We start from the raw sequence: 22,155 nt of genomic DNA on the forward strand, positions 1-22,155 counted from the left end.
TTGTTTCTCTTGTGCGGCACATCACTCTAGTCTCTGTTTGAGGAAGGGCAGTTCAAAAATACAATAAATAATAACAACAGCATAGACAAATAACTGCTCGTGTTAGACACACAGTGGTTAACAAATGGATTCTGGAGTACCCGGGCAAGATTTTCACTAGACAATAGAGAAAAAGAAAGGGGACAGATATAAATATATGTGTGTGTGTGATTTTGCAGATTCTACTAAAAGGTTAACAGAAACACTCCCACTGGCAGAATATGTTTTGTATATTTCTTTCTTTTCTTTTCTTTTTTTAAAAATCCATTGAATTTCACACTGTCAGTTTTCATTTCAAGGCAGAAAAACTTTAGAAAGACAAGCCTACGTCAGTCTCTTGCTTGGAAAGGAAATAATATCTATAAACATGGATATTGTAATTACAGCAAATACAAATGAGGACTAAATTCTACTTGTTAGTTTATTAACACAATGGGGGTGGGGAAATTCAGGGAACTCGCACTTGAAAACACAATGACTAGAAGAGGTATAAAATAGTAAGCACTTAAGTTTGACACACGAGTGACACAAATTGCTTCTGTACGTACTCGTCTACCCTTATCATAAGCCTTATTTAATTTTTTAGAGAAGCCTCCCAAAGAAAGTAATAATTTATCATTTGAAAGCATAGACATGTATACAAACAGATCTCTAGCATTTTTAACAAATCATGAAACCTACTTCTCCCCTCCTGCAAAGAGACTTTTTTTTTCCTTTTTGTTTTAAACATGAAAATAGATAAGGACAGACAAGAGAGAGCACTTCTTGACAGACAGGAAAACTGACACAGGGAATCCTTTTCCAGAAAATGTGGTGTCAGCGACTCGTTTAGATGGCTTTCGTTTTTAAAGGATTAGATAAATTCACGGCAGATCAGTCTTATCAATGACTTTCAGCCATGATATCTAGATGGAATCTCCATGGTCAGAGGCAAGAAACCTCTCTGATTTATTAAGTGCTGAGGACTAGCCACCTGGGATAGCTTCACCATGCCTTAGTTTTGGCATTGCCAGCCTGTGATAAACAGAACTCTAAAGTCAACAGACCTTGGCCTGATCCGGTGGGGCAATTTTATGCTCTTCAGATGCACCGCCACCCTGACATTCATTTCAGTCATAGTTTGTTTCATTTTATTATTTTTAAAAAAGGCATCTCTGAGCTGTCAAAGTAGCTCAATATAGAAAAAACAAGCATAGCTCTGTGAATGTTTCTAAAACTGCCTCGTTCCGAGTCAGCTTATATTACTACAAAGTGGAGACAGAACTCAGCACAAAAGGATTCGAGAGTGATCTTAAAAGGCCTTGCATGGGAGCTCAGTAACTGAATGGGGAAGATTCTACTTTCCCTCAGTAAAGCTGCAGCGGTACTAGTCTGTGTTAACTGCTTAAGCCACTGATGTAATTTCCGAGAGGGTTTTCTGATTGCGGTCTCTAAGCACTTCACTGGTGACTGAAGTGGGGCTACAGCTCAATGATGCTAGATGCCTTGTTACATGATTCAATATGTTAACAGCTGGGAATTTTAGAAGCTGAGCTGGAGGAATCTAGAAGACCCTAGAAAGGACTGGATAGGCTCAATATCTGATTCAGTAAAGGCAGTTTTTTTCCTTCTTCCCTTGACTGTATGGGATTCCAGTTCGATTCTCCTATGCCTGCTTGTTTGTGAAGCTGGGTTTAGGTAGCCATCGGTTTCAACTACGTGCGCATTAATGGATGGGGCGGGCGATGCACAGTATTATTATTACGATTAATCATTTTAAAAAGAACTTCCTCATCTAAAAAATAATATTTCCTCAAGTGTGAATAGGCCAAAAAGTTGTACAAAATCCAAAGGGGTGTTTTAACAGTCTGGTGGGCAGGGGGAGAAGTAAGGGAAATAAAGTTCACATTACCAGGCCAATTTCAGGCAAATCTTACTTCAGCCACTCACTCTCCACAGGGATTTGATATGGAGAGAAACAGCTTAATTAAGAACCTGGACTTATCCTCCCCCCCCCCCCGGCTCAATAGCAGAACTGTGATTCAAAATGACTTTTGTGGTATTTGGTTCCCTGTCAAGAGTTCTGCAATGTTTGAATACGTCCAGAGCAAAAATGATATGCTACAGTTTCACAGCTCATGCTGGTTTCAGGTACCCTGCCTTTTTTTTTTCCTAGGAGAGAGGGGGGGAACCCTCCCTCTTTTGTCAGCTTAAAGGAAACAAGAGCACTAGGCAGCGTTTGTGATTGTTCTGGGTTTATACTAAGAGACAGCATTATTGGGGGAGCCCACACTGAAAAATTCAGAACCTTACAATAGCTAAAATGTTTTCCGTTTCACAAGTTACACTACACATACTACAAAAGTGCAGGGAAAGAAGCTGCTGATTTTAATTTTTTTTCTTCCCTTTTGGTGACACTGAGAACTTTAAACAAATTTTGTTTTTTCGAAAGAGCTTATTATAAAAATCAGCTAGAAATGTATAGTTCCGTATCTTCAGGTCATTTCAGAATCTCTTCAACCTCTCCGTATGATTTTTCTCTTGAGGTATGCAAGAGCTTTTGTTTAAAAAATACACGCTTTTCACGTATAAAAAGATCTGGATTTTGCTTCACGTTGTAGTTTTAAAGAAAAGCAAACAGTCCCCTCTTCAAACAGGCGTTGTTCTCCTGTTGACCATGTTGATATGAAGTCCTTCGTTGTATTCCTTTTGAAGGAAATTGTGAACTTGAAGAAAACCCGCGTCTTGCTCCATGTTGTAGCTTGCGGCTGTGGTGATCTTCAAGGGCTCCCTGGAGAGCGTGTACATGGAGATTTCGTTCATGGGAATGGAACCTGCCATTTTCAGGCCAACGGGCGAAACATCCCTGGATGGAGAAGGCTCTGTAGATCGAGAGCTAGATCTGGACCGCCTTCTCCTGTACCTATAGCTTGGCATCCTGGCATAAGGGGAAGAAGAAGAAGTGGTCTTAAGGAACTCCCTCTTGGTCTTAAACCTTAGCTCTTTGTTCTTTTCAATATAGATGTTCACAGCTAGGACGCCAACTGTTTCTGCCACAATGAAAGACAAGGCTCCAAAATAAAAAGACCAGCCGTAATTGTATTGGTTCTTTTTGTCCTCATCCCGCTTGTCACTAGGATCACCTGCATTGCTGGATATGTAGACAATGATTCCTATTATGTTACTTAATCCTGGAGAGGGAGAAAGAAAGAGGGAAATTAGCCAGCTCAAGAGAATACTTCCATAACAAAATTATCCTCATCAACAAGCCCTTGGGTTGGTAAGGATACGATTTAACCAGAGTGAAGCAATATACGACCAGCAATCTGTTGCATGGGTGGCCCATTATTATTATTATTATTATTATTATTATTTTATTTTGTGTATACCGCCTATACCTGGTTAACAGCACAAAGTTACAGCATACAAAGCACAAAATACATATTAAAAACAATCAAAGCACAGAATACATACTAAAATTACCGTATTTTTTCGTGTATAAGATGATTTTTTTATTGTTAAAAATGTTAAAAATTGGGGGTCATCTTATACATGTCTTATACAAAGAGGGGAGACGGGTGATTTGTGGCATCTGCGAGCAGGAGATTGTCATCGGCGATTGGGCGGGTGATTGGTGGCTGCGGCAAGGCCTGCTGATGATTGGCTGCTACTGTGGCGATTGGGCGGGCGATTGGGCAGACAATTAGTTGCTTCTGCGAGGTGAGCGATTGCCGGCAATTCCCCTCCCCCAAAGCCCAACAACTCTGGGGATCGTCTTATACACGGGGTCGTGTTATACACGGAAAAATACGGTAATCAAAACATAAAGGCAGTAAAACACGGCTTTTCACTCAGCGAGCTTACACCTTCTCCCAAGCACATTGCAAGTCATCCTCCAGAGAACTCCACATGTCTTTTCACTGCTGATTCTTGCACTGCCGATATCTACTCCAACCATCCATTGTCCGCTCACTGAAAGGATTTCATCTCGCAAACGAACCTTCCTACATTCCCCCACTGGGCTGTTTCTCTTAAGTCGATGACCCAGATGCTTCCAACACCCAGCAAAGGGCATTTATGTCCCTTCCTCTTCTTCCCCACTCTCTGCTTTTCACCATAGTCCCTCAGAGCAGCGATGATCCCAAAACGTCGGCTGAGAGCCTCTGCCTTTCCTGGATCTTTGGCTGGGTTTGTTTTGGTTCCCGAGGCAAAGGTGTAGGCCAGGGGGAAGAGTTGCAGCTCAGCGGTAGAGGACCAGCTTTGCATGCGAAACGTCCCAGTCCCTAAACAGCCCTTAAAGCCCTAAACGGCCTCGGCCCAGTATACCTGAAGGAGCGCCTGCACCCCCATCGTTCAGCCCGGACCCTGCAGTCCAGCTCCGAAGGCCTTCTGGCGGTTCCCTCATTGCGAAAAGCAAAGCTACAGGGAACCAGGCAGAGGGCCTTCTTGGTAGTGGCGCCCTCCCTGTGGAACGCCCTTCCATCAGATATCAAAGAGATAAACAACTACCTGACATTCAGAAGACATCTTAAGGCAGCCCTGTTCAGGGAAGTTTTTAATGTGTGACATCTTGGTGTATTTTTGGTCTTTGTGGAAGCCGCCCAGAGTGGCTGGGGAAACCCAGCCAGATGGGCGGGGTATAGATAATCATCATCATCATCATCATCATCATCATCTACAGGTAGCACTGGAAAAGACTCCTCGCTTGAAAAAACCCTGGAGAGCTACAGCATGTCAGTGTAGACAACACTGAGTTTTGGTAGACTGGGTTGCCGCCACACCAATTCCACATACAGAAGACAATCAGGCTGACCGTTCAGCCTCTCTGTATCACTGGCAATGGGACAGCATCCTACATTCAGGGGTGCCAACTTGAACAAAATATGGGGGAGCCAGGTAAGCCTTGCCCTGCCTAATCATTTGCCTAATCGGCTCCTAAGAGTTGGCTTTATGCCTCAGGCTGAATACGACACATACACACCTGTTCCACAATGGAGGGGAATGGCTGCGAAAGCTCAGGAGGAATGGCTAGGCTGGGGAGATGCCACTTCTGCTCCCCCCACAACCCCCAGGACTTGCTGCCTACTTCGTAAGAAGACCTTGACTGATACCCTGCACTTGATGATGATGATAATTTATTATTTATACCCCACCCATTTGGCTGGGTTTCCCCAGCCACTCTGGGCGGCTTCCAACAAAATATTAAAATACAATAGCCCTTCAGATATTAGAAGCTTCCCTAAAGAGGGCTGCCTTCAGATGTCTTCTAAAAGCCTGGTAGTTGTTTTTTCCTTTGACATCTGATGGGAGGGTGTTCTACAGGGCGGGCGCCACTTCCGAGAAGGCCCTCTGCCTGGTTCCATGTAGCCTGGCTTCTCACAGTGAGGGAACTGCCAGAAGGCCCTCGGTGCTGGACCTCAGTTTCCGGGTAGAATGATGGGGGTGGAGACGCTCCTTCAGATATACTGGACCAAGGCCATTTAGGGCTTTAAAGGTCAGCACCAATACTTTGAATTGTGCTCAGAAACTTGCTGGGAGCCAATGTAGGTCTTTCAAGACCGGTGTTATGTGGTCTCAGCGGCCGCTCCCAATCACCAGTCTAGCTGCCGCATTCTGGATTAGTTGTAGTTTCCGAGTCACCTTCAAAGGTAGCCTGACCAAGATATAAGGCAGTGTTTCTCAAACTTGGGTCCCCAGCTGTTGTTGGACTACAACTCTCATCACCCCTGTGGTTCTGCTAGCTAGGGATGATGGAAATTGTAGTCCAGCAACTCCAGCCACTGCCCACCTGATTTGACTGGGCTGCAGCATATGTAGAAGCTAGTGGAGGATAATGTGTGGCTTGGAATCATAGGATTGTAGAGTTGGAAGCGACCACAAGGGCCATCTAGTCCAGTCCCCTACATTGCAAGAATAAGCAGGTGGCCCTGTATGGGAATCGAACTTGCAATCTTGGTGTTATCAGGCTTGTGGGCTATTGAGCTGCCCAAATGAACCCTGTATCTTGAATCTGTCACAGCAGATGTTTAAAGTGCTTCTTAAATTCTTCTCGAAAATAAGGTGATGCTTTTGCACAGGAGAAACTCTCGACTGCTTTCTTTCTCTGCATATATTGCAAGAGCTGCATTCTTGTTACTCACTCCATCTGTCAGAGCATGGCCTGGGGAAGGATGGATAGAAATTTGGCCCCAAGAGGATGTTTCACTGTAGAAACTTTGCAAAGACACGTGCTGCCTTTCCATAGTAAATACAACTGCAGAAAGCAGCCCCAGCCCCTCCCTGCCCATACTACTGTGCGAAGAAAATCCATGAAACGGGCACAGTCAGATCGTCTGATAAACAGTGACCCATCTGCTGCGTTTGGAAAGTGTGTCACACGGCAAATCACGGAGGAGACAGCCAAGCCCAGATGCACAAGCACCTTGTTGGGGACGGTGAGGAATAACATCCTCTCTTTTATGTGTGTCAGTCACTGCTGTTACGTAATTATCCAGGGAGATTTCTCAAGCCCCCGGCAACTGGAGGCGAAGCTCGTACACCCACGCGGTGTATGTTAAAAGTCCTGTGTTCTGAAAAAATCTAGTGATGTGTTCCTAGAATAATAAGCACCCTGATATTTAGGGTCACTTCTAGCACGAGCGGGAGATGTTCTAATCTCTGAGCTCTCGCCTAATGAGGAGCTGCGGTGGTCTGCTTGTTAAGACAAAAGAGATTGAGACTTGCACTGAATGCTCCATTCTCTTGGGGACTCACATCATAATAATAAGAAATAGGGAAGGGGGAAAAAAGGTAAGTAATTGCAAGACACTTGTTATTGGTCTTCTCTGCTGCATTCTCTTCTCCAACACCTTTGATTAAAAGGAAGGCAAAATATGTATTTTAGGTCCTCCTTGGTTCTGGTAAGCTTCAGGTTGGATTACAGCAATGCACTCTGCGTGGGCCAGAATATCACCACCATGCAATGCCACTGCAGAAAGACTTGTAATTGTGCCCCCTGAAGGACCAGATGCACAGCCTGGGGGTCATTTTGGACTCACAGCTGTCCATGGAGGCACAAGTCAGTTCTGTGTCCAAGGCAGCTGTCTACCAGCTCCATCTGGTACGCCTCTACCTGTGCACTGTCTTGCCAGAGTTGTACATGCCCTGGCTATCTTCCGCTTGGACTACTGCAATGCGCTCTACATGGGGCTACCTTTGAAGGTGACTTGGAACCTACAACTAATCCAGAATGCAACTGCCAGTCTGGTGACTGGGAGAGGCTGCCGGGATCATATCGTCCTGAAAGACCTATGTTGGCTTCCAGTACATTTCCAAGCACAATTCAAAGTGTTGGTGCTGACCTTTAAAGTCCTAAACAGCTTTGGCTGTATACCTGAAGGAGCATCTCCACCCCGTCATCCAGCCCTGATACTGAGCTCTAGCTCCGAGGGCCTTCGGGCGGTTCCTGCAATGCAAGAAATGAGGTTACAGGGAACCAAGCAGAGGACCTTCTCGGCTGTGGTGCCCTCTCTGTGGAACGCCCTCCCACCAGATGTCAAGGAGATGAGTAACTAGACAACCCCTAGATGACATCTGAAGGCAGCCCTGTATAGGGAAGCTTTTTAATGTGTAATGTTTTATTATGTTTTTGTATGTGCTGGAAGCCGCTCCGTGTGGTTGGGACATCCCAGCCAGATGGGCAGGGTATAAATAATAAAACTACTATTACTACTAATTATTATTATTATTATTATTATTATTATTATTATTATTATTATTATTATTGCCAGTTAGCTCCTGGGCTGAATTCAGTGCATTAGTGATGGTATGCAAAGCCTTATGCAGCTTGAGATCAGGATACCCAAAAGATCCCCTCACTCCCTACAAACCCAGTTGATCACTGAGGGATGATCACCCAACTGATGCAGGAAGGGGCTGTCTGAAGATATAATCTCCTCAGGTAGCCTTTGCTACAGGGAGAGGATTTTTAGTGTGGCGGCACCTGCCCTTTGGGACCTCCCCCCCCCATTACTTACCAGACAGGCACCATCTTTGTTGCCTTTTCTCGAAGTGTATCGAATACCTTCCTCCTCCAACAAGCCTTTTAACTGGAGATTTCTGTTCCTAGCTTTTAATCTTCATTGGCCTACAGAAATCATGCTTTCTTCTATTGTTAACTCGCTTTGAGGCATTTCGTGGGAAGTGATTCATCAATAAAATGAATAAATGATGACCTACCTGCTGCAACAAAAAGAATCCCAGCGCTGAGGATAATGTTGTTCTTGCTGCTATAAATCCTCCCAGCTCCGATACAGAGCCCTCCCAGCAACAGCAATACTGTGCTTAGAATCGGAAACACGCTAGAGGCCCGGACAATACCTGAGATCCGGGGAGGAGAGAAATGAAAAAGCACAAGAGATGATTTATCAACTTTGCTGTTTCCTTACGGGGGAAAAAGAAGGAAGAAGAATAAGCACTTTTGTGGCAATTGGAAATGCTAACAGCTATCCCTGTGGACCATTTATTTATAATTAAGATTTATACCCCACCCTTTAAAACCTATTGCCAAGGCAACCAAAGACAATGTATTAAACACACCTTGAAACACTGACTACCTTAAAATGAGCTGCAAATGGCAAATCTGCAAAAGAAGCATTAGAAATGATGTTGAAAGAATTCACGGAAGACGCATCAAGAGAAGTTTAAAAGTCTGATACAGTTTTTGGATAAATGTGGTCTTTTGAGGGGAACGACCTGGGTAATAATTGGAGAGTCTCCACAAGAGGAAATGCGCCTCCCGTTTAGTTTTTCTAATGCGCTCTGCCATTTCTGCCAGAAAATTTGGGGTCATTACCATAATCAGCTTTCCAAAGCCGCCTTGTGTGGAAACATATTCTGGCAAGCTACCAGCTAGAGAGGTTATAAAGAATAACCCACAAATTAATGCAGGGAAGAGGCATGAAAAATGTATGAGCAGGGCTACTGACTGTGAGCTGCCACTTGATACATGTGAATGTAGATAATCAAGCTCGCTGACTATATGACAGCTGTCCTGGAATCTCCCTGCACCCTCTCTATTCATCTCCTCTGCAAAAGTAACAAAGCCAGAACACCTTGGGCTTGAAGATGCAAAAAGAGCACTTGGTGCATGTACGTCTTTTGTGATCCCGTAACTGGGATCATCTGTTTCTCAGTTGTTGCTAGGTCCATACTTACACAGATTCGTTTTGTTCTCTACCGTTTACTGCATTTTTCGCTCTATAAGATGCACCAGACCACAAGACGCACCTAGTTTTTGGAGGAGGAAAACAAGAAAAAAAATATTCTGAATCTCAGAAGCCAGAACAGCAAGAGGGATCGCTGCACAGTGAAAGCAGCAATCCCTCTTGCTGTTCTGGCTTCTGGGATAGCTGCACAGCCTGCATTCGCTCCATAAGACGCACACACATTTCCCCTTACTTTTTAGGAGGGAAAAAGTGAGTCTTATAGAGCAAAATATACGGTGATTCTACCCAATCTCTTATTTCGGTGTTTTATTTTTAAGGCCAGATCCTTTCTGCCTCAGTGAACAGAACAAATGCTCTGATTTTCCAGGGGCAGCCCTGGAATTACGAAAGCCGTCCTGGCTTCGGATTTGATCCCGCAATGCCCCTATTTTCCCCGCCAGTGTTGCCTCCGCCGAGCTCAGGAAAAGGGATGACCTGGCGCTGTGAGGGAAGATCCCCATTGCCTCTCCTTGGCCACTGCTGCTGGCCTCCTCCCTTGGCTACTAGAGAGCGAGCGAACAGCAGCAAAGGCCACTGCCGCTGAGGCCCAGCCCCACATGGCACGCTGGCTCTGAGGGGCAGGATCGCCCTTGGCAGGAAGGAAGGAGGAGTGGAGCATAAGGAGTCTTGGTTTTTAAAAAATGCTTTGTGCGTTCGCATTGCATATTGCCCCTTTCTATTTGTCAGGACAGCGGAAGGCATGTGTGCTGTGTCCTGTTGGTGAAATGGTGGTGGCACTCGCCCTTCTTTTGATAGGAAATTGCTCTGCAGTGGCAGTAGGGGAGGTGGGATCACAAAGAATGGGAGGTCGAGGGGGATCGGTTGCAGGGAAGTGAGAAATGTCCCTGTGGCTTAGGGCCCCGTAGAGGACCTTAAGTTCCATGAATAATCATAGTTTAGAGGTCCCGGGCCCTAAGGAAGTCAGATTATCCTCCACCAGGGCCAGGGCCTTCTCAGTGATGGCTCCGACCTGGTGGAATGCTCTGTCCCATGAGACCAGGGCCCTGCAGGATTTAACCTCCTTCCGCAGGGCCTGTAAGAGAGAGCTATTCCACCTGGCTTTCAATTTGAACTTAGCCTCATCTTTTATTCCCCTTCCTTCCCTCCCCCTCCCCTTTTATGAAGATTACCCACTCTGGGATCCCACAGCTAATTCTCTGATGGTCTCGCTGGCCCAGATAGGACTAATTTAGCCAGCTAGCCCTGGTGATCATCTGATGTTTATTGGATGGATTTCCCCCCTAAATTGATTTTTGAATTCTGAATTTATTGTTCTTCACGTTTTATACTGTATATTATGATATTTTTGTTGCATCAATTAAGTGTTTTAAATTTGTTGTTAGCCGCCCTAAGCCCGGTTTAGAGAACTGGGAAGGGCGGGGTATAAATAAAATTATTATTATTATTATTATTATTATTATTATTATTATTATTATTATTATTTTCCTCTGAGGCATGTTGGAGGGCATGGAAGCATGAGGATGGTGTGTGTGTTTGGAGGCATTTTGGTGCACTTTGGCACTTGTCATGGTCTTCTGTGTGCCAGAAGCAGTTTAGTCAGGCTGGCCACATGACCCCAGAAAACTGTCTGTGGACAAATGCCGGCTCCCTTGGCCTGAAAAGCGAGATGTGTGACACAGCCCATAATCGCCTTTGACTGTCTAGGGGTCCTTTACCTGCTCAAAGGCTGAAAGCAAAAGGAACTGGAGATGACCAAAGAGGAGGCAAAGAAAGAGGGAGGGAGAATGAGAATGCATTTGTGTGAGAGAGAAAGCGAGAGAGAATGAATTGCAGTGAGGATTCATGATACGGGAAAAGGTGGCAGAGGGCAAGACAGCATCCTTTGAAGGATGAGAGAAAATATATCTCAAGCCTAGGAATGGGACCATAACAAGAGGGATCAATACTCCTAAGGATATTCTGCCGCTTTTTCACAGCGTTCTTTTGGGTGGATTTTACCATGGGGCAATTGGAGTCTTTGTGTCTATTATCCTAAAGGGCAAGCTGTACTTAGCCCGGTAAATGCTCACTGGTTTTCAGGTGAAGTACATCAGTGGAAGGCGCACAACTACCCAGAGGCTAAGCTACACTCACATCTTGGCTCTGCAACCGGGGTGGAAATGTATTGGGCACACAAGGCCCAAGGGTACCATAAAATGGCTGAAAATGGCCTTGGGCTAGTTTGGCTACAGGGCTATTTTATGCCTCGATCGTTATGTAGAAAGATGGCAACTGCTGTGTGTGATAATACCAACGATAATTCTGTTGACCCTCTGGTAGCAACACAGCAGGATATGCATGTTAAGGAATATCATAGATATTTAGTTACACCTGTCATGGCGAGGACACAGAGGCTGAAATCTACAAAGGGCCACCAGAATTAAGATTCCACAGGTGATATATTTCCTAAATACAGCCTGGCTATATTTAAATATTGTAAATGGTCAAACATCCTAAGAGGAAGCAGCCCGGTGATCCGCTGTACAGTGCATTGGTTTTGTGTCTGAATATTGCATTATAATCAGGTTGTCTGTCAACCAGAGAACCCTTAGGGCTCATATTCATGACCCAAAGCAAATACCCTGCGTGTCGCTTGCATAAACGGATTAACAGTGGTGGAGATTTCATTTGAAACAAGTCTGTTGGCTGCGGTTTTCTTATCACCCAGTGGTATTAGACAATTGCATTGGCTGGGGTAAACCTTCCTACGGATAGTGTGAGAGAGACACCATTGCTTTCTGCTACTAATAACTGTTGGGCTGTTCAACCATGTTTAATATTCCCGTCATATCGAAATTGTCCTGGAGGATGGAGTTAAGGGCCCCCGAAGTATTATAACGGCTGTCAAAACGTTTGTGCAAGAGATGGAAATCAGAATTGTGGGCCTCCGGGCAATCCTGTTTAACTGTTTTAATCTTTGTGCAGCACCTGGAGGTTTTAGGTACTTAATAAATATAATAATAGTAGTAATTGCTTTCTGGTTGTGACTCTGCGTGCGGCACATACATAATTACGAGAAAAATAAAGTCCAGGATGCAACAGGAGTGTGTCCAAGTACCAGGAGTGAGTGGGGACAAAGGATTTGTGAGCGCTGATGCAAAATTCTGAACCCCGATCCTGACTGAATCTTATAGTAATTCAATCTTTTGAGTCTGTCTACATCAGCTCACAAGTAACTGAGATGTGTGGCACTGACATGTTTCTCCTTACTGGTAATAAAACGTCAAAACATCAGAATATGTAAAGAGAGCCCTTCCTCCTCCATTCCTCCTTCTTGCAAACATTTTAGAATCTCTTATTCATTATGCCTCTTGGGAAGAGGGTACAGAAACATGGAGCTGTGTTCCTGTTCTGCAAGCAACCCATAACTCCTGCAGTTTAAATGCTCCAGTTTCCCATGGGGATGATGAGGGCCACAACCACAACTGGGGTTCCCCGTCCTGGTTTGCAGTTCTTGCTTGTGTGCGCATGGGGTGTGTGTGTTGCATATTACCGGCTAACATCTTCTAAAAACAGCTGCAGGCAGATATTTTTGTATGTATCGATGGCCAATGACATGGTGTGTGTGTGCAAATCACACTCCAGTAAATGTCCCAGTAAAGCTTATGGTGTACATTACACATCTGTGGCAGAATGTGGCAGCTGCACATTCCACTCTGCTTCCAGGCTACAACAAAAGGCAAGATTAGCGATCAAGGCTTGCTAAGGTAGCTCTTTAAAGCCGGTGATAGGCTGGGCACAATTGAAAGAAGATTGTTTTCAGTGTAGCTGCACCTGCTGTATACCACAAAGAAGCAACTGGCCTCAGTCTCCATGATGTCCAGTATCATCACTTCTACTCAGGCTCCTTCAGATATCACGCTGCAGTCTAATAAGCACAGTGCAACATTGCAATAACGTCGGCCGAATCTTTCTGCAGGCAAGGGAACGGAGAGCCATTTGCTTGGAAACAAACCCATCACCAGATGTATTTTGGGCATGAAAATATCTTCCTTATGCTCCTGTGCACATATGAATCACACGGCTCCACCTGCCACTGGTGGTTTTATTTAGCTAGAAGCATTGATTGATTTTTGCTTAAGATTTTATTGATTTGTTAACCCCAAAAAAGTGCAAAGAAAGAAAGCAAAGAATCAGATATTTAAACCATAAAGGATCAGCGCCCGGAAGAACAAAAATACAAAGAAACAGCACAGCTCCAAAAGGATAGTAAAGTATTAACTCATAGAAACAATTGTTTTACAAATAATATGGATTTCTAAAAATGAAAAAATGTTCCACCTGTGCATTATTCCAGCATTACTGATTGATTCTGACACGGCATTTAATTGCAGTTATCCCCAAGAACTGTTTGAGTTACTCAATACAATACAGGCTGGATCTACACTCAGGGAAAATCCCACTATAAATAAGTCACAAATTAAACCATTATAACAAAAGGGGGGGAACCACCTCTTTGTAAAACTGCATAGACAAAGTTTTGTGCTCTATGGCACCATCTGGTGTTGCATGCTTATAATGCAGTTATAGCGTTGCAGCATGGCTAATGTAGCTGAGTCCACAGACAAAAATTGGTTAAAACTAGAAAATCAGAATTCAGTTATACTGCCCGCTGCAATAAAATAAGTGAAGTTCAGCGAGGAGAGGGGCTATTTGACCTCAGTTGGAAGGGAGTTCCATAAACCTGAACAGCTATGACTCATGCAAACCTGAACAGCTATGACTGAGCCGTGGGGGGAGGGGAATCCCCAACAGTGACTCCCCCAAAGACCTCAGTGATCCGGCAGGGATATGATAAGTCAGGTAGTCCTTAAAGTATCCTGGACCCGAATTGTTAAGGACCTTGTAAACTAATACAAGAAATAGTAAACGGAAAACTGCGTCAAGGCCTTTCTACAGCAATTTTGTGCTCTGGATGCAAGTGCCTAGTGCCAGGTCTGACATTATAAGGAGACTGAAATCCACTGATCAGTGTCCAGGGCAGGCATAGGCAAACTTGGCCCTCCAGATGTTTTGGGACTACAACTCCCATCATCATTAGCTAACAGGACCAGTGGTCAGGGATGATGGGAATTGTAGCCTTAAAACATCTGGAGTGCCGAGTTTGCCTATGCCTGGTCTAGGGCCAATAGGAGCTCTTCTCCCGTCACAAATAGCCAAGTCCATGGGGCGGGAGCATTCTGATTCTCTGCCCCACAACATGGTCATCTCCCCTCACTTAGCTATTCAGTGTATAAAAAGTCTACAAAGATTGAACTAGGCGGCATATGTGAGACAGATGTCACACCTAGTTTGGCCCTCAGAGATAATATCGAAATGACTATGCTGTAGAAAATAATAATTTCATAAAACTGTGCTTTGATTATTCCGTTTTCGTTTTAATATATGGCCTAGCTAAACTAAAAGGACCTGCTCCTGCCTTTTACAGTACAGAACTTGCTGCTTTTAGGTACTGTGCATAGTGAATGTCTGTTCCAGTACACTGAAGAGAATAAACTGTTAGAATCCATAGATTGGAAGCCATTGTGTGCCTGAAAAGAGAATCAGCTAGGCGTTGCGATTGTGATTCATCTTGAATTGTTTTGTAGATAGAGGAAAGAAGACGTTGGGAGACTTTTAACGAACAAGAAAATTAGTCTTTTAATGCCTCTTATCTTACCACGTTTAAGCTTTCTGAAGAAACGACCATCTTTCTCTAGCATATATCAAAATTTGATAGCTTTTTGCTCCTATTACTAAAATTAAAAATTACTCTCAGCTGACCTGGTATCAGCTTGACTTGATCCTATGATTTGTAGGAAAGGAAAGTGTTCTATCGCTCAACATGTGCACTATATCAATTGGCATGGAAAAGGGAGAATATTAGGAGTTAGGGAATCTCTAATTTTCGAAACGTATTTTCCCCCTGTTTCAAAATAATAATCTTTTTGGTTGTACTTAAGTGGCAGTTCTTACTGCAGTTATTGAATGGAACACGTGGAACTTAATAGGATATCTGCAGGCAGGAGAGTTTGTTCTTTTTCCGCTTTAAACTTCAGTTTTTGTCCTATCCTTTCATCTTGAATTCGGAAGAGTGATTTGAAAGCATAATGAAAGCACATGGTTCTGTTTTTCAGCAATCATAAGGACTAGTGGCCCAAGGCCAAACTGGTTGCTGATCTGTGTGCTATATGTCTCTTCACCTCAATATCCTCAATTTTATGACACAGCATGTTATTCCCTTCATATCATTGCCCATACACTTATATCCTCAGATCCAAGCAAGACAGAAAATGACCATTATATTTTTTTTGTTAATTAACATCTTACTCTCATTATTAAACTTGAATTAAAAAGGTAAAGGGACCCCTGACCATTAGGTCCAATCGTGACCGACTCTGGGGTTGTGGTGCTCATCTCACTTTATTTGACTGAGGGAGCTGGCGTACAACTTCCAGGTCATGTGGCCAGCATGACTAAGCCACTTCTGGTGAACCAGAGTAGTGCACGGAAATGCCGTTTACCTTCCCGCCGGAGCGTTTCCTATTTATCTACTTGCACTTTGACGTGCTTTCAAACTGCTAGGTTGGCAGGAGCAGGGATTGAGCAACAGGAGCTCACCCCATCACGGGGATTCAAACCTTCTGATCGGCAAGTCCTAGGCTCTGTGGTTTAACCCACAGTGCCACCCACATCCCATAAACTTGAATTAGAAGGGAACAAATAAACAGGACTTAATTTCTCCATTCACACAAGTTTAAGCAGCTAAAGAGATGGAATAGATTATTTGGCAACTGTCCTAACTTGGATACACAATTAGAGTTGTACCAATTTATCTGAACAACTTTCAGTTTCATTGTTTATTCTCCCCCTCCTTCCAAGCGCTTTTGGTGCTCTCTTGGGGCATCGGTATTATGGGAGCTGTAACTATCGTATGCAATTAGCTTAAAAAATGACATCTGCTATCAACTGTTAAGTGCCATTTCCTTTCCTCCTACCTTATGCATAAAAAGTCGAGCTTCTAGGGTGTTGTGGAATGTTCACAAACATTCTAACTTCTCCAGCAGAAGCTGCCGGTGACAGAATGCTGAAAAAATATTTAACAAATCTGTGTGGGAAGCGAAAAATCAGTTTGAAAAATAACTTGCTCTGTGGAAGCAAGGATTTGAGGGAAGAAGAAGAGTTTCAAAGTGGCTAACATTCTCCTTTCCCTTCCTCCCCCACAACAAACACTCTGTGAGGTGAGTGGGGCTGAGAGACTTCAGAAAAGTGTGACTGGCCCAAGGTCACCCAGCAACTGCATGTGGAGGAGCGGAGACACGAACCCAGTTCCCCAGATTACGAGACTACCGCTCTTAACCACTACACCACACTGGCTCTCCGGGAAGAAGGGAAAGGAGGATGGTGGGAGCAGAAACTTGGGAGGAAATAGTAGGCACAAAGAATGCTACTATGAACTCAGGGAGATATTTCGGAGGGGGGGGGGACTTCATACAAGGGCAGGAGGGAAATCTGGGGACCAGACTAAACAGACAACTTTATGTGAGGAGAGACAGAGGTAGTAGTGATGGGTGAATGATGCGTATTGTTCTAAATCTGTTGCCCTCCATCTGTCTCGAGAGACAATGGAGTGCACCTCCAGGGGTGAAGCCCTAAGTGACCTCCCTGGGGCACAAGCCTTGGCGGTGTTTATGGAGCTCCTGGGCTGCCCAGATAGCAAGACCTCCCTCTCGGCCTCACTGATATGGTCCAGAGGAAAGCAGAGCAATACGTTTGACATCAGCTTGGCTGCAGGAGTTGCTGGAAGGAGACATATCAGACACCATCCAACCGTCTTAAGGACTCCATTCTGGATTTGTGTAGGGTTTACTCCTTAGCCTTTTCTTTACCTGAAGAAGTGCCACAACGCAGAGGAGATTTAGGGCCAGTTTTCCTTCCCCTAGATGACCTACCGTCCCAGGTTGACAAGCCCCATTTGCCCCTTGTTTAAAACTAGCGAGGCAAATATTTGGTTGCATGTCTCCAAGTTATTAAAGGGACGCAGGTGGCGCTGTGGGTTAAACCACAGAGCCTAGGACTTGCCGATCAGAAGGTCGGCGGTTCGAATCCCTGCGACGGGGTGAGCTCCCGTTGCTCTGTCCCAGCTCCTGCCGACCTAACAGTTTGAAAGCACGCCGAAGTGCAAGTAAATAAATAGGTACCACTCCGGTGGGAAGGTAAACGGCGTTTCCGTGCGCTGCTCTGGTTCGCCAGAAGCGGTTTAGTCATGCTGGCCACATGACCCGGAAGCTGAAGATGAGCATCACAACCCCAGAGTCAGCCACGACTGGACCTAATGGTCAGGGGTCCCTTTACCTTTACTCCAAGTTATTGAAATCCTATTCCCATTCAGTGCTGCGGGCATCTGGGAAAAGTCCAACAACTTGGGTTTGTTCCTTTATGCATTTTCAGTGTATAAAACTGATTTAAGATGAAGTTAGAACGGCAATGATTAAGATGCTGGATGTTTCACTTACGGAGAAGGTATTCAGAGCTGTCATGATCATAATCATTGTCTTCAGGGAAATGGTTAATTCGAAAACAGTGTCCTTTATATATCCCTGGAAAAGAAGAAAAACACAAAAGAAACAGATTGGAGCTTGCTTGGAAGAGGCCTGCCTCACGCCTGCCCTGTCCCCTGCTAAACAAACCAAGAGGAGTTAAAGCTTGCATAAAATGGTTCCTGTGAGGCTGGAATCTTAGTCCATCATGACACCTACATATTCCATGGGGAGGATGCAGTTTCTGAGAGTAGCTCTGTCTTTTTCATCCAGATCTAGTTCTGCTTTCACATTCCCTTTCCTTTTTACGCTCCTGCTTTCACATTGTTAACTGCATCGCTTGGATTTGCATGACTACGGAGAGAGGGGAAGTTGAATTCAGTTCACATTTAAATGCAAAGTTACAGGACCTGCCCTTTCCAAAGCAATACGGGAACTCAAGGACCGCCGAACTTTGAATTTAGGGTAAAGCGTGCAAAAGATAAATAAATGCATATATTAGTGAAAACAACATACAAAAACATGTTACATAAGGGCGAAAGGCTTTGTGAAACTGTACCTTAGGCAAGATTGCATACCAAAATGCTGCTGAATTTTCAGGAGGCCTTTATAAAACAAAACAAAACTGATGTAGAAAGGTGGAGAGGCGAACTTAAGGCTGGAAGAATGAGAGAACCCCAAAGTGACCTGTTCACCCTCCCCATTGCATGCCAACAGCCATGGGGGTGGGCGATACTTCCCCCCTACACTATGGTACTATGGAAAGTTGTCTCTTTTTGTTTGTTCTACAATGGGTTTCTTCTTCTTCTTCTTCTTTTGAAAAGTTTTTATTGTTAAAATAATTCAGCATTAATACACACATATTGTGAATATACAAACATACATTTCATAAAATCCTTAAAAATGTTCAAACATACCTACACTCAATCCCACAGATAATTCCTTTTCCCATCATCATCCACCACCCCTCACCCCACTTTTGTGTTAGACTTCCAATCTACTCAATTGTAATTTCTTTCCACTTCTATTACTTTCTTTCACACATCTTTAACCTAATTTCATGCTTCTTTTTCTATTACACATTGTTATCCATCTTATTTGGTATTCCAGTATTTAAAACGGAACTTGTTTATTCTAATAGGAGTTCTGATTTTTCAATATGGTTTTGCAAGTATCCTTTAAACACCTTCCAGTCCCTGCCTATCTTCTCTTTTGAGATCCTTCCAATTTCTCCCATTGTTTTAGATATACTGTAGTGCTCCAATAATTTGGCAAGCCACTCTATTGTTGTCGGCATAATACCACTTGTCTCTTCCAAGTTGCACAGAGACATGTTTCATGTGTCTTCCTGTTAGACTGCAGCCTCCTTTGTGCATTACAGTGGTACCTCGGGTTACATATGCTTCAGGTTACAGACTCCGCTAACCCAGAAATAGTACCTCAGGTTAAGAACTTTGCTTCAGGATGAGAACAGAAATCACACACTGGCGGCAGCAGCGGGAGGCCCCATTAGCTAAAGTGGTACCTCAGGTTAAGAACAGTTTCAGGTTAAGAACGGACCTCCAGAACGAATTAAGTTCTTAACCTGAGGTACCACTGTATACGTTATCATACGGTCTCAACAACAGCTTGTTTTCATAGTGGATGATACTCCAGGCATCTTGGCAAGAACTTTGCTTCAGGATGAGAACAGAAATTGTGCTCCGGCGGCGCGGCGGCAGCAGGAGGCCCCATTAGCTAAAGTGGTGCTTCAGGTTAAGAACAGTTTCAGGTTAAGAATGGACCTCCGGAACGAATTAAGTACTTAACCCGAGGTACCACTGTATATATGAAAACGAGTCCCTTGCCGTAGGCCCTGCCCCTGCCTGACACCAAGACACTCCTGCTTGCTAGCCACACTCTCTTGATATCCACATGTTTAGTATGGACATCTGCAAAAGGGATGTGTGGGCACAGGTCTATGCGCATGACAGGTTGACAGGTGTGCCACAAGCCTGGGTCCCTGAGGGGCTGGAGCCCAAAGGAGGATGCCACCTCAGGCGTGCAGCTAGCAGGACCTGCTTCCCTCCTACTTATGAAGCCCCTTCAGTGCACCTTTTCCCATCTTTTGTCCTCCATCACCCATCAGCAAAATCATGTCAGAAAAAGGAGAGGTGTCATAGTTCGCAGAGCAGAGAGAGAGACAAGGCAACATTTTGCTGCTACCCATTCAGTGTTCCTCCATCAACCACCTCCCCCCCCTTGAATATACAATTCCTGGACCTTAAAAAAGGACTAAAACATAGGACCCCTAAGGGGGGGGAGAAAGATACAAAGAGGGGAAACAAAGAGAAGGAGGGGGAAGAAGAAGAAGAAGAAGAAGAAGAAGAAGAAGAAGAAGAAGAAGAAGAAGAATTTTTTATTTATACCCCTCCCTTCCCAGTTCAAAAACCGGGCTCAGGGCGGCTAACAACAAATTTAAAGCACTTAATTGTAAAAGCAGCATAAAATGCAGTATAAAAACATGAATAACAATAAAATTGAAAGTTCAGAAATCAATTTAGGGGAAATAAGCATTAGATAATCACCAGGGCTAGCTGGCTGAATTAGTCCTACTTGGGCCAGCATGGAGACCAGGGGAGAATTAGCTGTGGGGTCTCAGAGCGGGTAATCTTCATAAAAGGGGAGGGGGAGGGAAGAGAAGGGAAATAAAAGATCAGGCTGAATTCAAATTAAAGGCCAGAAAAAGAAACGAGAAGAAGAAAGGAAAGAGAGAGAAAGGGTGGGGGAAAATAAAGAGACAAAAGAAAAGAAACCTTTAAAAAAGATAAAAGGACTTCCAATTTTCCATCTGTTGGTTACAACCCCCCCCAAAAAAAAACTATTTAAGACATTCAGTCCATGATAACATCCATCTTCTCCACTTTCTGCTACACTCTTCAGAGTCCTTATTCACATTTCCACCATAATCTTGTGCTACAATTGTGCATTTTCAGCTCGTAACAAAGCAGGCCTCCTTTGGGCAGCTCTCCTCCTTGCTGATCTCATGCAGAGGAAGACTGCTCCTTTCCCGCTGTTATTTAAGATGGGCTCTAATTTAAGTGTCTAGATTTGAGTGCCAGTTTTGTGAGTCTCTGTCAGAAGACATTTAATGCTGTCATTACAACGTAAGCCATGCGCCAGGTGATTCAAGCTGTCCATAGAACGTGCGGTGCACAAATTGGAAGCATCACATGGCGGCTTTAATAACGTAGGTGGTCAGGGTGAAGGCAGCTGCCAGAGGTGGAAAGGAGAAGGGGAGAGAACATCAGGAGGCAAAACACACATTGATTTGGTACTGAGGCTCTGAAAGCAGGCAGTTGCTGTGTAGGGCAGGAAATTAAGCTTTCTTGAGGAAAAATACACAGAGGATAAGTGGTTGCCATCAGCCATTTGCTGTCTGGTACCCGGTGAGTTGTGAAACTTACTCAAGTGCCTGTCCACATGCCGCTTATCTGCACACGTTCTGTCTTTGAGGCCTAGCTTTACAAAGTAGCATTTTACCAGAAAGTTTCACCTCACGCGGTGAAACGGGAGGCTCTGCCCCTTCCCACTGCCTATGGAGCCACTGCGAGGCGACTGGAAGCCATTTTCAATTAACTGCAGTTAGCACTGAGCCAAAACCCTAAACTGTGGTTAATTATAACTCTGGTTTATTGAAAGGCATCTTCATAAGCAATGGTTTGCAGCTGGCTTGTTTCGGTAAACCACAGTTCAGAGTGAACACAATTTAGGAAAGCGTCTGGTGAGTCTGAGGCTTGTTCATGTAACTATAAACTGTAGGTCTTTATCATGTCTAAATGAAGGGCTGTCTTAAGCATATGTGGCACCAGGGTGCAAAGGTCCCCCCCCCCGGTTGCCCAGTCCCAGGTGCACAGGAGGGCAGAGCTGGCTGGCTGCCTCAGCATCTTGCTGGCTCGGTCGCCCCCAAACTTGCAGTGCAGCAGAAGAGCCCATCGTGGTGCTCCGACCAACGGGCGAGCTCTTCCCCGGACTCAACTTTCGGGCCCCGGACTCTCGGCCTGGCACCCCTGAGAGCCTGGGGCCCGGGTGCCCCGCACCCCTAGCACCTATGGGTAAGACGGCCCTGTCTAAATGGAGCCCCTGACACTTCCTTGTAATTACAGAGTTGGATTGAAATATTGAAGCACCTTGGATTGATTCCTATGGCTTTGCAAGCAGAAGGCACCTCACACAATCAATGTTTTATTGAAATCAATATCTTCCCCATCTGCAGCTTCTAGGAGAGATGCCCTCATAGAGCCTATCCAGAGAATTGGGAGTCCTCCTGAACAGTGTGGGCTGTCTTGTTGGGGCTGAATGAGAGGCGAAATAACCCCTGAAATCAGGCAAAG

General features: G+C 44.6%; 1 protein-coding gene across 1 annotated transcript in view; it reads right to left on the reverse strand.

The window, feature by feature from the left end:
* Positions 1–442: 442 nt before the first annotated feature.
* CACNG4 (calcium voltage-gated channel auxiliary subunit gamma 4) overlaps positions 443–22,155 on the reverse strand; it is a 100,604-nt gene continuing 78,891 nt past the window's right edge. Inside the window, exons 2-4 of the mRNA XM_082212775.1 lie at positions 17,759–17,842; positions 8,236–8,376; positions 443–3,209 (exon numbers count right to left, since the gene is read on the reverse strand). Coding sequence (XP_082068901.1) covers positions 2,668–3,209; positions 8,236–8,376; positions 17,759–17,842 — 767 coding nt within the window. The 3' untranslated portion in view covers positions 443–2,667. The remainder of the gene's footprint in view (positions 3,210–8,235; positions 8,377–17,758; positions 17,843–22,155) is intronic.

This window comes from Podarcis vaucheri (assembly GCF_965113315.1).
Source record: "Podarcis vaucheri genome assembly, chromosome: 2".
NCBI classification, from domain to species: domain Eukaryota; kingdom Metazoa; phylum Chordata; class Lepidosauria; order Squamata; family Lacertidae; genus Podarcis; species Podarcis vaucheri.